Below are 17,746 nucleotides of genomic sequence, written 5' to 3' on the forward strand. Positions count from 1 at the left end.
CTGTTTTCTTTTATGAGAAAGAACACCTGAGTTCAGTGGACTTATAGGAGAACATGTTGGAGCAGAATTTGAAAGGAGGGGGAGGTACAAGTCAGTATAACCCCTCTCACCATCCCCATAATTGCATCCAGATAATTTATTATAAGCAGCAGCCATTTCCACATGGGAACAAGAATCCAATTTCCACCATTCGAGACTCTCCCCTGGTGCTTTTTAGGACTGATCTGTGAACTCCCTGTGTGTGTTTGCCAGGTCCCTTCTGGTCACAAACGAGATGGCAGCAGAACAGCTTTACAAAACCATTCTTCAGAAGAGCATTCTGGCAATTCACCACTTCAGTGCTAAGAGGAAACCCTCAAATATGTTAAAAGTCCCAGTTGGAGGGAAGTGCCCTCTTGGTGTGCTTGTAATGATGATTCCCTGCAATCATCTGAGTTAAACTGACACAGCCTTTATCCTCCTTTACAAGTGGGATGCAGGAAGCAAAATATTCCCAGCAGGCCTGTGGAGCAATGGGGAGTAGGTCTGTGATTTTGGGGAGGATTTCATTGTGTCTCTTCTACCATTATCCTGTTCTCATTGCCCTGTATGCTGCTTCCAAGAACTGCCAGGTTTGGGCTGTGCATCCCTCAGTCAAATCCATACCCAGCTCTGCACAGTGGTTCAGAAACTGCAGAGGTAAAACAGAGCCATCCCCCCAGGGGATCACAGCAGCACCTCACACAAGTACTCTGATACCCAATAACAGCTTTACAACACTGTCATTTGAGTTTGGAGCCAGACATATGCAATATGACTGTTGAGTCCGACCTAAACATCCACAGAAAAAATAAGACAGAAGATGTTTTGAAACTCTATCCTAAACTGCAAGCTCACCACTATTTAGCTTGTGCATTTTAATTTTTGGAAATGTCACAGCTAATAAATAATGTATTTTCTTTAAGCTACCATATACATTTTTATTTTACAACTTGAATCTTCTTAAATTTCCAACAATTAAGTGCTCTGCTCACGTACATGGCAGCCTATGGGATGGCTGCCTTTTCACTTAATACATTTAATAAAGGTGACCAGATGCTTTGTGTTTTTAATGGCTTGTTCTGCATCCCAACAAAATGTCCCTGTTTTGGCTGTGAGAGCAGATGATTCATCCTGAAACCCAGCCCAGCTGCCCTGACACAGGCAGGGTGAGTTAAAAACCCACCATCTGTGCTGGAGGAGTGGGCAGGAGGAGTGCTTTGTCAGGAAAACACTGTCCTTCCTTGGGCCTTGCATATTCCAGGCAGCCAGTAATCCCAAAGTCCTGTGGGGGTCCAACCCCTCTGCCTTTGCAGATAAATTCAGCAGTTATATCCCATCTCCCACCATTTTTCCTTCCTTCCTTCCTTCCTTCCCCCCTTCCTGCTCTGCCCCAGGGTCATGTGTAGATCAAACATTGCTGTAAAATGGAAGATGCTGCTCCTGGTTTTATTCTTTCCAATTATGTGGCAAAATTCCTGCCCGTGTGGCTGCCTCAGCCAAGGCTCATACTCAAAAAAGCAAGAGGGATTCATTTGTGGTTTTTGTGAATAATTAGCTGTGCCCAGCTCAGCGTTAGCAGCGCTGCACTGCCAGCTCTGCCAGAGGACACATCCTGAGCTCGGAGCCGGCGCTCGCCCAACTCAAGGGCAAAGCCCGACCCCCAGGCAAAGCTCCCCGGCTGCCTCAGCAAGAGCCAGGCAGGAAAACCTGAGGGGAAACCTGGCTTGGAGTGTGTCACTGGGATAAGGCACTCCCAGCCTGCTTCTGGCCCCACAACCTTTCCAGCTCCCTCCTCCCTGCCCAGAGCATCCTGGCAGGATAATGCCCTGGGGTGGCAGGGGAAGGCTCCCAGCAACTTTTCTGCACAGCCTGTGTTCTGCTGCACTTGAAAGAACCATTGCAGCTCATCTGGCATGCACACGAATGACAAATATGCTTCAGAGGCAATAAATTAGCAATTTCAAGGCTTTACTTCCCCTCATGGACTAATTGCCAGAGATTATAGTATATTATGTGAGAGCAATGATACTAATGCCTAAATATGCTTCAGTGATTATAGAGCTATCCTCAATAACCAAGCTGTTTAAATGTCAATGCAAGAAAGCTCTTTATTATGAGATTAAATATTATTTTGAAGCAATGCAATAGGAACTTCCCAGGCTTTCTGCTTCCACTAATGCTGCCTTGGGGCAATGTATATTGGACAAGGTATGCTTTTTTAAATGTGTACAGTAAAGGGTCCCTAAATGCTTGTGTGCTGCAAATTTGGACAGCATTCCTAATAAGAAGGAGGATCTTGGCATCTTTTTATTTTGTAGCTGTTACTAACATGCTGCTGCCTTTATCCTTCCTCCACTTGCATATCAACTACTGTACAGAGAAGATAAATTCTTGTTTTCTGTTTGTGGAGTTGGGAATCAAACCTCAAAGATCTTTTCTTTCCCCCCACCCCATCTCTAAGTACCGTTATCTTGCACAGATGCTTCTGAATCCAGCCCCTCACACCTAAATAAATCTGTTAACACCTGGCATTGAGACAACCCTGGAAATCAGTGGAAGCTCCAACCTTCAGGTTCAGCTGCTGACACGAGGCAGAGAAAAAAGTGTCTTTGAGCCATACTGCAATTGCACAGCTCTGCAGATGCCAGCTGGGGATCACAAGCTCAGGTGTGGAATTAGAAGGAAGAGAGGCAAAAAAAGTCTTTGGCATCCCACTAATCTCATACAGGACCTCCCCAAGATCTGTCCCAGCTGTGCAGCCTCTCTCTTGATTTCTAGTGAACTTAGTAATTATAATCCATAATTGTTATAATTGTACAGAAAACTAGTAAAATAGTATATAATAGTATAGAGAAAATAGTATATAACACTATAGTATATAGATAGTATAGATAGGCTTGTGGGGACAGATCATACAGAATGAAGGACAGAGAAAGCCAACTTTTTGTGAAGTTTGGTAGAATTCTCTCTTTAAAGTATTTTTTTTCCCTTTAGGGAGTATTGTTTCTTAAACACAGCCTGCATTTCTCCTCTGTGCTGTGCTCCTGAAGGGGAGGAGTTTCATATAGAGATAACCAGGGAACTTACTGGCAAGAATTCCATTCTGCCCAGCCTTAGCAGGACTGGATCCTGGATCCATGGGCCAATACTTTCTGCTGCAGCCTGGCAATGGTTAACTCTGAAGTTTTGATGTTTGCATCTTGGCTGGTTTCTTCAGCCATTTTACATCTCAACTATAAAATGCAATGCTTGTTTACCTCAGAATGTCTGAAGCTCTTTCTGGTGCTCGGTAAAAGACACCTGCCACACAGGCTCAGAAGAGACATAAATTGCTCTATCATTTGTAACATTTTAAAATATCTTCATCTATTAAAATCACAGTGTGACTGACAAGGAACACGCTGAATGGCCATGAGAATTCTTTCTCTGCTCTTCCAGGCAGACAATAATCTGACACTTTTTTTCTTATGTCTTAACTTAGAATATACTATGGGAAACTGTATCTTTATCTTTCTAATAGTAATAAAGTTAGAACAGAGGTGTTAACTAAACAACCAGCAGCCACAGATTTACACTCCTCAAAGGACAGCGATGTGGACTTAGCACAGGATGGGTGAAAATGACCCACGTTTGGCTGCTTTGATGCAAATATTATTTCAAATCAGATTAAACCCCTCTTTTATTTTTGCAGCCACTTTGTGAGAGCCCTCCCCACGCCCAGCCCCACTCACCATGAAGCCAGGGGCGCAGATGCAGCTGCCAGTGATGCTGTCACAGTCGGCCCCGTTGTGGCAGGGACAGGGCACCTGGCAGCCCTCGCCGTAGTAGCCCACGGGACACGTCTCGTTGCAGTAGAGCCCAGCCCAGCCAGCCTTGCAGCTGCACTCCCCAGACAGAGGATGGCAACTAATGAGGAGACAGATGTTAATGAGATGTGGGCAGGAAGGAAAACACAGCCCAGAACATTTCACGTGTCACACTAAGAGCAGGACAAGCCTGGGAACTCTTTAGGGTGGTGGATATGAGCAGCTGTATAATTTGGGATGTGAATAGAGGATCTGGTGCTAAATAGCCCAGCATTTCCAAACATCTGGGAACTGCCACGGCACTGGGTAGTTTACACCTTGAAGTTTATGCTCTTCCATTCTCAAATCAGTGTGACTTGGATTACTGACATCAACCACACCATTAATCCTTACAAGCTGTATACAGGTACATGCTGCACTATTTGGCTGTATTGCAGCCAGCTAAAGATGTTCAGGGATAGGAGAAGTTCCAGTGGGTGGAGGAAGGCAATAAAGAGAGCTGTGAAGATAAACCTGAGTTCAAGGGCACAGTATTTCTATTGTATTCTATTCTGTTCTGTTCCGTTTCGTTCCGTCCCGTCCCACTGTCATTTGTGTTTTAAAAGTGAGTGCCACCTCAGCAGAACCTTCCAGCAGGCACAGGAAGAAAGGAAAAATTTCCTTGGAAGAAGAGTTTTGCTGGGAATATTCAGCCATAGTGACCAGAACTGATCAGCACCTGAAGCCTTGGGGTTTTCTCAGGACAGGAGTTAACGGGAGCCCTGGGACTAAGTCACAGCTGTGCAGGGAAATGAGTCAAGTTCCTCTTTGCTGCATAATGAACAACATTAATCCTCTGGCCTTCATTTCTATCCACTCAATTCCACACTGTTGTGAGAGCACATGGAGAGAAAAGGAGAAAGGAAAACCGAGCCCCAAAGAGCGGACAATGCCCGGTCCTTCTGCATCCCCAGGTGGAACACGCACCCCTCTGCCCCTCCTGCCTGAAACTGTTTATCTTTACTGGGAATTTTTCCTCTAGGTACCTCCTTCCCACAGCAGGAGGCTGGGGCTGGGAGAGGAGGAGAGGGGCTGGAGATGGGTTAAGTCCTGGTTTGAAGGGATGGAGGTTCCTGGGGGATGTTGTCTGAGGCCAGCTGGGAGTGAGAGGCTTCACCTGAGAGCTCAGCCTGCTCTGTGGCCTCTGCCCCTCAGCACTGCACAGTAATGGCACTGTGCAGTCCTCAGTGAGAGAGAAGAAAAATAATATTGCCAGAAATCTTGTTTTCTTTACTCTCAGAACAAGAAGAATAGACTTCTGCAAGGTGGGATCTCTCTCTGGGCCTGTCTCTGGTTTTTTGCATCCTAGAAACAATTTTTGTTCCTTTACGATTATTTATTGTTACAGTTTAAGACTGTAGACATGGCTGAATGGGTTTCCTTACACCTATAAAATTAATATTGTATATGTTAATTTTCAAGGTAACCTCATAAAATGTAATTTCCAACTATGTTTCAGGCAATTTCTGTTAGGAGAGGTTGGTCATATAGTGTTGCAACTAAAAAGGATCAAATTTTCTAAGTGTCAAACGTTTCATCATAAAAAGTGTTTTACTGACTAATTAAAACAATTCATCAGCATAACAAACTACCATCCATGACAAAGCAGTCCCTGAAATATGGTTTTCACAAAGCACCTCTTAACATTCAGATGAATATAACAAAAGCTCATGTTTCCCCCTGTGTCTATTAATCATTACCTAATAGGAGCAGAAAACTCAACATTAAAGAAGGATTTTGAAATGAATTTTGTGTTGCTCTCTTTCCACTACTACTGCTACATGTATCATGTGCTTCCATGAGAACTGCATCTGGTGGGTAAATCAAATATTTTAAAGGTATTATATAACCAGGGCAGTTTCAATCAGACTATGACAATTCAGCAGAAAATACTACATTCACTCAGAATTTTCACTCCGAGGTTGGCTCCCTCATCAGCATGGGCAGCTTTTTTACATGGATAGAAATGATGCATTAAGGGCTAAAACTCATCCTGATGTGCACTAAAACAAGAATCAAAACCAAACAGGCTTTCCAGAAGAATCTGCTGGAGATGGGGAACTTGGACTCCAAAACAAAGGCCAGTAGAAGTCTGAGGGCAGATTCTGACCCACCAAAGCTTTGTCCACATTTCATGGCACTGTGAGCCAGAAAATCCAATGCAGATGTTTGGGTTCCTCTATCCACATAATCTTCCCATTGAAGGAAGGATAATTTTGTTATCAGCTTAAGCAGATCAGGGTTTTGTTTTTTCTCCTAACTCCAAAGCACTTGTTTGACAATGCACGTGCCTGATGCAGTGTTAACTTCACGAGGGCTGAGATTTAGATGCTTTCCCAAACTGCACAAGGCAGCTGTTCTCTTCCCAGTCCTGCCAGGAATCTTGGCCACCTAACTGACTCTTCTGCCTTCATTTTTCCCATTTCTAAAATGATGCCTTTCTCCCTTTGGAAACCCTTCCAAGATCTGCAGCTGATATCACTAAATAGTACAAAGTTTTTCTATTAATTATTTTTTCTCTCTGGTTTGTATGAACTATTCCCCTATAATTGAAGTGAGCAGAGTTACATACTAAATGTATTGCAGCTTATGATGTAGGAAGTGTGTGTGTGTGTGTGTGTGTGTGTGTGTGTTAGGAAGGTTTCTCTTCTGCTGGCATTTTGTACAATCACATTCTGGTCAAATTATGAACCTAGATATAGAACAGAGCCAGGAAATTCATCTATCACCTATCCAAACATCCATGTATCCAGACTGCCCAGTGAATTAAATGCTATTTGGACTGAAGCTGAAATGTTTGAGGCAGAATAAAACTTGAATAGGAAATACAGCTAGAAATTTTTATAAATATCTGTATCATTCCTCTCCTGTTTTGAGGGCACCTTCCCAGGCCATGTGTCCATCTAACATTTTGCCAGCAGGGGTCACAGAGCTTTTGAGGCATTTCTCCAGCCCCCAAAAAACTGAAATTAATGAACAATTCCTCTGCAGAAAAACCACTGAAGGATGGGTGGGAGAATGGGAGGGTTCCAAAAGGATCCCAAAGGCAAACTCACCAACATCTGTTCTCCAACCCTTGCTGGGAGCAGTGAGGGAACCTCACACTCTTCAAAGAGTTTGGCAGTGTTATCCTTCATAGTTTGCATTGAATCTTAACACCTTTATTTCTTCAACTCTCCTGCATTGCAGGAAGAAGCAGAGTAGAAACAAGGAGAGAACACAGGCAGCCAAGTGTTCCTGTGGCTGCAGGCCAAGCAGAGGTGGAGCAGAGCTGTCCACACACACACCAGGGCTGACAAGGAAAGGGTTCCAGGGCTCCTGCTGCACTTTGAAAGCTACTGTGCAATCCCTGGCTTTTGAGCCACATTTATAGCAATAAAAGATTTATTTAAAAATTTTTATTAGCTGAACTGAAAAACATAAGGGCATTTTTGACCTTTAAATTTTTTAAGCATCTAATTTTGAGGAAATCTGAGGAAAGCAGGTAAATTTCTCACAGCAAATTGGAAGTGTTTTAGACAGTACAGTCTGTTCCAAATTCTGAATTTGTTCTCCACACATCTTTCAGCCAAAGCAACACCTTCCCAGCGAATGTTCTGATTTTCTGTTTATACAGCAGCACCAGTCCTCTCATTTTTGTTATCAGCAGCCTAATCCTTATTTTACAGCATTTTCTGTTTCATGGTGTCCACACTACATCCAGTCTCCCTTACTAAAATGCCTCTTGCTTTAAAGCAGTGGCCACAGTGAGGCTGCAGGGCTGCTCCTTCAGTCCAGCACATCTTCAGAGCCAGCCTTGTCCAGCACATGATTGAGTCAGATCAAGGCAGAACTCCATGGGAGCTCCATGGGGTTTGGTCCTGCCCATCTTGCTGCTGTTGAGGCAGTAACTGGAGCCTCTGGAGATCTGCCCATTCCATTGCCTTTGTCCCAGTGCCTTCCTTCCTTCCCACATCTCTGACCTATGAAAGACATTACCAAGGGCACAGGGCTCCCCAGGCTGGCTCCACACCAGTGCTCAGGAAGGGTGGGTGCCCAGGACTACTCCAGCTGTTCATTTCCCTGCCTGCCTGACAGAAGAACAAGCCAGGATTATTCCCTTCCTGCTACTGTAGGCTGTCTCAACATGGACTTTTTGCAGAGGGGAGTTTTTTACAGGTGTATCCTTCCCTGTGGAAGGACAGTCCAAGTCACCACCACATTCTAAATCACCTAATTGTGGGGTTGTTCAAAGTCCTGTACAAAGTGCCTTTCAGTGTGCTTTGATGCAGAAATTATTGGATGGTGTCCTTCAGTCATTACCATGCTGGAGGTTAGACTAGATGATCACTCTGATCTCTTCAGACATTAAAACAGATCTATGAAAATGGAAAAGCTGATTGTGTATTTCCTACTGCTCCCCCTCAGCTACTCCTCAAAGCCCTCAGAACTTCCCATTCCAGTCAAATCTCCAATAAGCAGATCAAATGAGACAAATCCAGGGACAGGAGTTTCCTTCACCTTCTACAGGTATTTAATAATTATCCTCCACACCTGGGGATCACAACAAATAGCCAAGAGCTTAAACTGCTCCTGGGGAAAATAGATGGCTGTGGGTAAATGAGTCACTTTGGAAAAGCCCAGTTTCAATATGAACACTCAGGGAAGAATGGGAAGAGGTGGGTGGGAAGAGAAGTGCACTGTATGGGACTGGTTAAACAATCAGCACAAAGATTTGTTCAGAATTTGGAGTGCCTTTAGAAAAGGTCATTTTCCACCAGCTCTGAGGCTCCTTGGCTCAGCAATTGACAGCACTCTGCAGAGCTGGTGGAAAAGTGGAGAGCTGAAATCCCATGGATGAATGAAAGAACATTTACTGACCTACAGCATGCTGGTATCTCTTTGTTCCATAACAGCAGTGATAAGATGTAGGAAAAAGGGAGATTTTATCAACAGAGAGACCAGACTCATTTATTAAGGAGCCAGAGATTCCATCTCAGCAGAGGATGCTGCAAGGGACGCTGACGGAGCAGAGTTGGGAGGGAAGGAATAAAATGTTCCCATCAGACAGCAAGCAGGCACAGGCAGGGTGTGTAGGAATGACCAAGTGCCCAGAAAAGAGCTGGGAGAGGATTCAGTCCTCCCCCTTTCTGAGCTCTCTCAAACCTCTCTGAGACCTCTTCTTTTCTCACAGCTGGAAGGTGCAAGCCTGTTCTTTCAGGAAAGATCCTCTGGCAAACTCACAGAGCACCTCCCAGGTAGTTCTGAGTAACACAGGGTGAATTCTTTCACCCTCCAACCCACAGTCTTACCCCACCTACAAGACTTCTCTTAATGAATTGAGCACATGGCTGAGACACTGCAGCCAAGCTCAGCCTTGCCTGTGGCCTGCAGTCCTTCCACTCTATTTCTGCCTTTATGGAAACAAACAGGTTTCTGCAGGCCCAGGAGGGGTGAAGACACAAGTGTCAGCTCTGACCATGAGCATATTCTCACCCTCGTGTACACCTGAAGAACAGTTTACACTGAGGAGCCATTCAGCTTGGATTTACCACAGTGCTGCAGTGATGTGACATGGAGGAATTTATCCCTCAGCTCCCTCTGCAATAATTCCTGAGGCATCCCCCATTCTCAGTACAACACAGCACTAACCTTTTGTGTATAATGTGCAGTTCTTGCCTCAGGGATGGTATTTTTGCAGTGATTTCATGATACACAACATAATCAGAAGCGATGGGAGACTCTTGCACAGAGCTCCCTGGGAGCCTCAAACCCTTTGGATCCTGGCTGTCAAACCCAATTGTGCTGGAGCTCTCTTGCTGCACAGGAGTTGTATCACCACAATTACAAGTTTTAAATAATCCATTGTGAGCTCTGACTTTCAGGTAAGCAAAGCCTCACCACTCACAGCTGAATTCACAAGGAAAATCACCTGTTTATTTCCAGGACTGAGACAAATAGGGTCTACCTTCAGACAGATTTGCCTGAAGTGTTTGTGTGTATCTGTGTGTGCACACAAAGGAGGTGCCATTTCTTGCATACATAAATTGAGTGTGTTTTTATTTTAACAGCAGCAAGGTGGGTTTGTCAGCATCAGCAGGACAGTCAGGTCCCCACCTGTCTGGTTCCAAACTGAAGAATGTCTATCAAGGGCATTTCTGCCTGGGCATTAATTATCTCCAGCTCCCCCTGAAGCCTACACAACCCTAAAGTGGCTCTGCCTGCTGAACAGCAATGGGCAGGGAAAGGAGGGAATCCAGTGGGAGCTGAGGGGCTCAGCACTGTGCAGGTGAGGAAATGTGGCTCCAGAACATCAGACACCTCAGGCCAGGGGGTCTGGCTCTCCAGGCTCCCTTTACTGCAAGACAGGGAGTGAGGATTCTCCAAACAGCAATTCCAGCAGTCAGTAAACAAGGCAAGGAGCTACTTAAGGTAACAAAGAGGATAATAGGGAAGAGTCTTAAATTCTTCCTTCTTTTCAAGGTTTGGAAAACTTATACAAGCCTATAATGGAAAAGCAAATTCAAAGTACTCAAGTCTGTTTGTGGCTCTGTCTCAGAGTAAAGAGAACCTCAAGAATCAGATCTTTAAAAAAGCAAAAAAGGGAATAAAACATCAAACTCTGACCTTTTAAGTGAGGCTCATTTCATTGTAGGTATAATTCCCTGATATTTATTCTCCTGAATATTTTCCTCATACACAAAGCAAATGAAGAGCAAAAATGGGCTCACATGAGGAGTCTATTTTGACAATGTCAACCATGTTACAGTTCCACAGACTGACTCAGGGATATTGATTTCAGTCTATTTATACATCAGCCTCAAGTGTTTTCAACAAGGTAATTTGCCATGAGACATCAGCTGAAGCAAATTAGGTTTCATGTTCAAAGTCCCCTTGCTGTCTATAGATCTAACAAGCAAATCCATGTCATAAAAAAGAGGGAAAGTGATGGATCTGAGTAAATATATATCTATTTTTTAAACTTCATTGGGTTATTATCCACACACATGAGTATCATCTGGTGGTTCTGATGCCTAGAGGATTTACAGGATAAAGCTGTATGTCAGGCTGTTTCAGGTGTTACAGAACTGTAAATAGATCCATGCTTAGTATCTGGCTGGACTGAGGCTTATGGTTCCAAACCTGAGGTCGTTTAAATCAAAATTTTGCAAACCAGAGAAACTCTCTGTATTTGTACTTAAAACTACAGAGAAAAGAACAGTAGGTGTAGTTAGCTGGATTTTTCCCCAATGCTTTTGTTGTACCAGTCCCTGCGCTAGAGCATTACATGATGTACATACCTGAGGGTGTTGGTAATGTTGCAGGGGCATCTCCTGTTGCACTTGAGGCCATAAAAGCCTTCAGGACACATTCTCTCCTGGCAGTGGATGCCTTTGAAGCCGGGGTCACAGATGCAGGCGCCGTTGACGTGGTAGCACTTGGCGCCGTTCTGGCAGGCGCAGGCGTGCGCGCACTGGAAGCCGTAGGTGCCGATGGGACACTCCTCCTGGCACCTGCCATGGCACGGGACACGGGACCAGTTACACCCACAACCTCAGCAGGACATTGCTTTTACACAGCAACCTCTTTGTTAATGAGCTAAATACCACCCAGAGCAATCCCTGCTCATTTATGGAAGTAGCACTGAACTGATGGTATTGCCGGAGGGATGGGGTATCTTGGGCGTGCAAATTGCTGCTGAGCGAAACTGCACTCATCCATGCCCAATTACATCCTGCTAAATTTGCATCACTTCATGTTACCTTCATTCACAAAATGCATGCATTCTTCTTTCCTGGACCTTGACAATTGTGTTCATCAATCGTAAGAAACTGATAGGCAAGAAAATATTTTATTATAAAACCCCTCACCTGTTTGACTTCTCTTTATCACAGGAGGACTGTGCACCTCCCTTGAATGGCCCTCTCAGTGATGAGGAGGGATAAAAGGGAAAGTGAATTTAGCAATAATGAGCAAAATGTTCCCAGGAATGCTTTAGTTTTACTTGCCCTCTTTGTTGACATTGCATCAGCTCTATGTCAACAAGGAAAAAAGAAACCCCTTTGTGTTTTGAGTGTGTTCTGAGTAACTAAAAGCTTAAATTTGCTATTCTTCTCCTACTCCAGGGTAGCTCAGTAGTATAAAATCTCCATAAAAATCACTTTCATGCTCCTTAGTGAAGAATCTTCTTAAAAATTGCCAACATTTTTAATATTTGATGCACATAAAATTGGAACCTGCAAACACTTTACACAGACTGTTTTAAATTGCCCCTTCCATGCACTGTTAAAAATATCTGCCTATTGGATATGTTCTGAGATCTGCCAAAAAGTCTGTTTCCTTGTCCTACACAACCAATTTAAGAGTTCAGATTATTTCCTACTTGGAAAAGCTCAGCTAAGGTCCTGAAGAAAGCAACTGATTGTGTGCTTGACATAATTCTGTGGTTTCAGAATTCTGCAATGAGTCAGTACCACAGTTTACATGATCCACCGTGAAATACAGATAGGCCTTTTCAGTTAATAAAAACAGAAAAAGAAGCCCAGAAAAGCCCAATTCCCTTATCACATGGATGCCAGGCATTGGAAATTGCCTATCAGCATTAATTTAAGCCTGAGCATTGATTAAAGTGTATACTGTAAACTCAGTGGATGGAGGCAATTGTTAAATGTCTTTCTGCAGGTCATTTCACAGCTGGCAGGTGAGAGTTAATATAATGATCAGTAATAAAAGATTAATGTGTGATGCAAGCCAGGCAAAACTGCAATGAACACAGGCAGTATATAAGAAGGGCATTACTTTTGCAGCTTCAGATTATCACGTTTTACTAAAAATAAATGAACACAGCAAAGGGCCCGGCCGGTGATTTAATTCCAGCAGGCACCGACGCAGCTGCTGGTTGCAAATCTGAGTTGAGGAGTTCATAGGAGACCCTAAGTGAGAGGAGTCTGGGACAAAGAGGGAAAGAGTCTGGAGAGGCACCAGAGAGAGAGAGAGAGCCTGCTGCTCTCAGGGGGTTCAGCTGCAAAGGAAAGAGCCAGCAAAGAATGGGAACAGTGGGGCTGGAGCACTCCCAGCAAATGAAATGCAAGGAGGAACAATGAAGCTCCTCATGTCCCCACTGCTGCACAGACCCTGAGTGAGCAGGAGAGCTCTGAGCTCCACGGGGTGAATTCTTAGTCAATAATGCACTGTATCATTCTATATTTATAGAAGATGAAGCATTACCTAGCAGGGAGAAAAGCATCTGGAAATGAAATATTGACGACCTAATCCATTTACATAATTAGCCTTTTTCTACTAACAATTTAACCAACTTATTTATTTAGAGATCAAGCAGCTACCGCTAATGAATTTTATACAAAGAATACTAATAATGACTCCTCTGGAACATGAGAATAATCACAGCAGGAATTAGCTTTCTACTTAAACATCTTTCCTTTGCAACATATCAATCTAATGTGTCCATAGCACCATTAACAACCAGATACATTGTTCAATTAAATTACAAAATGAGCTGCTAAGCCCTAGTTATGTTTCTTGTTTAATTTACATTGCTTTCTGCCTATCTGGGGAGATTCGTATTATAATATCCACTGAACTTTAATATGTACCATAATTATTTGGGTTGGGATAGGATAATATGGTTGTCACCTGTAGAATTAATGGAAGCAATTTCACAAAATATTAAACAGAAGACAGCATGCTTAACAGATGAACTTAGTACACGCTCCTACATTTTTCCCCACAATTTTATTTTTTTAAGGAATAATGCTGTGAAGTATTTTAGGCTGTCCTCTTTGTTTTGGAACAATGATCACGTTTCTGTAGCACAGACAAATATGAAAAGCCAAAATGCACTAACCTGGAGATAAGAGATACAAGTACAAACACGACAACAGGAGAGTAAATCTGCCCATATAGTTCTAATAAATGTGAGATTTATTCTGTTAAGATTCAATCTTTCGATTTAAGGGCAATATGGAAAACAAAGCTAAAGCAGCATGTTCACTTTTCCTGTGAGCCACTCAATTCTGAAACCGTCCATTCTCAGCTTCTAACTGTGCCTCTGCTATTATTCCTTTCCAGTTTGTAAAACACAGATTTCTATGACAGATCCAGTCATTTCAGTGAACACAAAGCATCCTGCAGTTATTAACAGTGCTGCCAATTTCCTAGAGATTTAGTGCAGTGCCACCCTTGGAAAACAGGTAGGGAACATAAGTGTGGCAATTACACTCACATAGACCTTTATGACCATTTCATCTCCACAGATATTTATCTAACTCTGTGTTATTATCTTCTGTACATGATGATGAACTGGAGCATTATATAGTACTTATTGACAATTTTAAGATGATAGTGGGTAAAATGTATTTATGTCTTTATTGCTGTTATTCACAGTATCTGTCATTATTGAGACTTTTTTCAATGCCTTGTAAAATGTTAAAGCAGGCAGTGTTTTGTTGTGTAGCAGATTTTCCTGCTCTCCTTTTTGCTGTGACACTGCAACAGCTGCAGGAGATGCAGAGGGTAAAAGACTCTGAGCTAAGCTGGAGCTGCCTGGTCTGTCCCATTGTCCCTGTGGTGTGAACACAAAACCAAGGAAAGCCACTCAGACTCTTTAAGGACCTTGTCCCTCACTGAACTCAGTGGGCCCCCAGGCAGGTGAGGCAGGTGTGTGCTCAGAACAAACCAGTACAGCCAGTACAAACCAGGGCTGCCCAGCCCAAGGAGCAGCAGAACAGCAGCTGGATACAACAGACTTGAGGTTTCCCCTCCCTTATGGAAGGGGGATTAAAGGCTGAGGGATGAGCATGTTCTGATTTTCTAGGAACCCATTGGAAAGGTGGGAATTTCTAGGCTAATCCAATTTTACCCTGCTGCAGCAGAGCTTTCCTAACTGCCTGTTTACCTTTTCAATCCTGTTCTCATTCATCCTTTCGCACACCTGCATTTCTGCTCCCCTGCCTTTCCTCTCAGTGTCTTTTACTTCCCTGCTCTGGGATGGGGAAGGTGAGCCATTCCCAAGGGTTTTGCTGGCATGCAGGTCCAGAATGTGACCTTCCCTCACATCTTTTCCACTTCTCCCAACTGATTCTGCCTTAGTTTTTTTACTGTCTCTCTTCCCAAGTTACGTCTCTCTTTAGAGTCTGAATCTCTCTCCCTTTTCTCCAAGTACAGACCTCAGGAGTCTCATGGGACTCATGAGTCCACACTCCCTTTGCTCAAGGAGAGCCCCTGTTAGCTCCTGCCATGTCTTCTCTGCCCAGTCTCTCCCTGAGCTGCCTCCTCCAGCCCCTCTCTGAGGGCAATCAGCAGTAAAATCCTCTTCCCATGTCCTTTCCTCATCAACAGGATGCAGGCTGCTGGCTGGGAGCTCCCAACAGCTCCAACTTGATTGCATTGATGCATGCACAGCCAGCAATCCATCAGGGTGGGCAAGAACCAAATGAGGAGAGCGAGAGAGGCTCTGTGAGCCTCCCCCAGCATGGCCAGCACTGGGAGCAGCTCGGGACTAAAGTGTGGTCCCCACTATAAAGGCCCAGGCTGCACAGCTGCCTCCTTCCATGGAAAAGTCTCCACAAAGAGAGAAAGAGAAACAGGAATGATATGGTACCACATTTATGGAAACAGTCTCTAGATGGAGAATGGGGAACAGAGGCACACTGATGTTTCTCCTCTAAATCACTTGGAAATAATTTGTACTTCCTCCATATTCAAACCCATGCAAATCCTGACATAAACTCCAGAGCCCCCTCCAATTATAACTGTCCATAAAGTGGGAACAGGGAAGCTCCATGTGTAATGGGAAGGAGCAGCCTTCTGACCCTCCCATAGTGCTGAGGGTTGGATGTTTGTGCTCCAACAACCTGCTGATTATTCAGTGAGGGCAGAGATGAGAAACTCCACTGAGCTTCGTTGCATAAAAAGATAACTGTAGCATATGTCAGTATAGAGCTAATAAAAAAGGGAATGTAGAGGAGAAAGTGCTTTAGAACAACATCCACTGGTGAGCAAACCCTGCAAACCCTGGTGCCACGGGTCCTGTGCAAAGTGCCCCTGAGAGCTGCTTTAACTGCACTTCCCAACCTTTGTTAGCCAGGATTCGCTGCAGGCTAAGCCAGCACGTGCTGCAATCCCTCATTGACTTTGCTGTGCAGTCATTTTGCTGAATCCATGACACCTTGGTAAAACAATATTATCTGCTCTGATCGATTCATGGGTGAAGGCTCTCGTTTATAAATTTTGAGGATTTATCACCTTTTGCTGGTGGCTGAGATGGATCAGTGCTACAGCAGCACAGAAGAATGAAGGAGACATTAAACTGCAGCATTGCTTACTCTTGAGGATATTAATTTGTATAAAGATACTTCATTTACATATCTTGTAAACATGTAATGCTCTCTATTAAATTTATCACTGTAAATATCTAAATTAAATTTAATCCATTAAATTTTAAAAGTTATATTAAAAACCCCTGTAAATGGAGAGCATTGCCAATAAAAAGTAATAACATTGCCACATTTATATTGCTTGAAGTGCTTCAGAAGGATGAACCTAATTGGAGCAATAGAAACATAACACCATTTTTCAGGGAGGAAGATTGTCCTAGAAGGGATATAAATATTGACAGTCCACGGTTAAAATGAAAGGCTTTGGGGGTTGATTTTTACCTGTCTCCTATATAGCCAGCTGTGCACAGGCATTTTCCTGTCACGGGGTCACAGTGCCCTCCGTTGTGGCATGGACAGTCCTGGCTGCAGTTAATTCCAAAGGTTCCAGGAGGACAAGGCTGTGCACACACCAGCCCCTGGTAAGGTTGTAGAAAGAGCAATATTTCAGTCAACATTCATAATGCAATAAATTTCTTGATGCAGCTTGGAATTTTATTGTCCTTCTTGCTAAAACTAGATGTAAGTGTAGCAGCAATATTTTATCTGCATAAGATGTGCTAACAACAGTCTGAAAACTCTGCTACCACAGTAAATGCCTGCCTGGCCTGACTCCAGAAGGGATTTTTCTCACCACTGCACACTCAGGGATAATTCTCTTCCTTGGATCTCCCCCACAAACTGCAGCTGGGCTTGCACTGCCCCTTGAACAGCCACACCAAGATGGGGGAGAAGTTGAAGGCAACCAGAGAAGTCTAAAAAGCTGCTCTGTGCTCCTGGGGTTTTTGTGAAACAGAGAGTCTGAAAAGCTGCACAGAGAAGGTTTGGGAAGGAAGGGATTGTTGGAAGGTTTGGGAAGGAGGGGATTGTTGGAAGGTTTGGGAAGGAGGGAATTGTTGGAAGGTTTGGGAAGGAGGGGATTGTTGGAAGGTTTGGGGAAGGAAGGGATTGTTGGGAAGGTTGCACTGGGAGGGTGTAGCTGTGCTGGTTTTGATGGTCTGTGATGATCCCTCCTGTTCAGCCAGTCTCATTCATCCAACCCAACTGGAGGCTGGAGATTCCCCTATTGCCCTTCACACCCTTCACTCTGCTCCCTCTGCTCTCTCCAGCCACATCCATCTCTCAAAGCAGCACAGAATGGAGGTGCCAGAGCTTTGGGAAAGCCACAGGAAGTCTGCAGTGGAATATCTGCCTAATCCCTAAACAGTGACAGGATGCAGCATCCAGCATCTCCCAGCTCCTTATCCCCAACCCTGGAGCCACATCTCAGTCCCTGGCCTGCCTCAACTCTACATTCCATTTTATGCTCCCAGTCCCCTGCTTTCCTGCCTCTTTATTCCAGTCTATCCCAAATCCGTCCTTTCAATCCTCTCCTCCACCCAGACCCAAATGCTCATCTCTGAGATGTTTCCTCCTTTCCCTCCCTGCTTACCCAGCCCTGGGAGTGCAGCAAAGCCAGACTGTCCCTGCTGTGCCCCTGGCACTGCTCACAAGCAAAGCAGCTCC

At 44.1% G+C, this 17,746-nt stretch overlaps 1 protein-coding gene across 2 annotated transcripts in view; it reads right to left on the bottom strand.

The window, feature by feature from the left end:
• MEGF11 (multiple EGF like domains 11) overlaps positions 1-17,746 on the bottom strand; it is a 189,305-nt gene that overhangs the window by 67,839 nt on the left and 103,720 nt on the right. For both annotated transcript variants that reach the window (XM_058811484.1, XM_058811483.1), the window contains exons 7-9: positions 16,523-16,659; positions 11,147-11,359; positions 3,753-3,927 (exon numbers count right to left, since the gene is read on the bottom strand). In XM_058811484.1, coding sequence (XP_058667467.1) covers positions 3,753-3,927; positions 11,147-11,359; positions 16,523-16,659 — 525 coding nt within the window. The remainder of the gene's footprint in view (positions 1-3,752; positions 3,928-11,146; positions 11,360-16,522; positions 16,660-17,746) is intronic.

The sequence above is a fragment of the Ammospiza caudacuta genome, chromosome 10 (genome assembly GCF_027887145.1).
Source record: "Ammospiza caudacuta isolate bAmmCau1 chromosome 10, bAmmCau1.pri, whole genome shotgun sequence".
NCBI lineage: Eukaryota > Metazoa > Chordata > Aves > Passeriformes > Passerellidae > Ammospiza > Ammospiza caudacuta.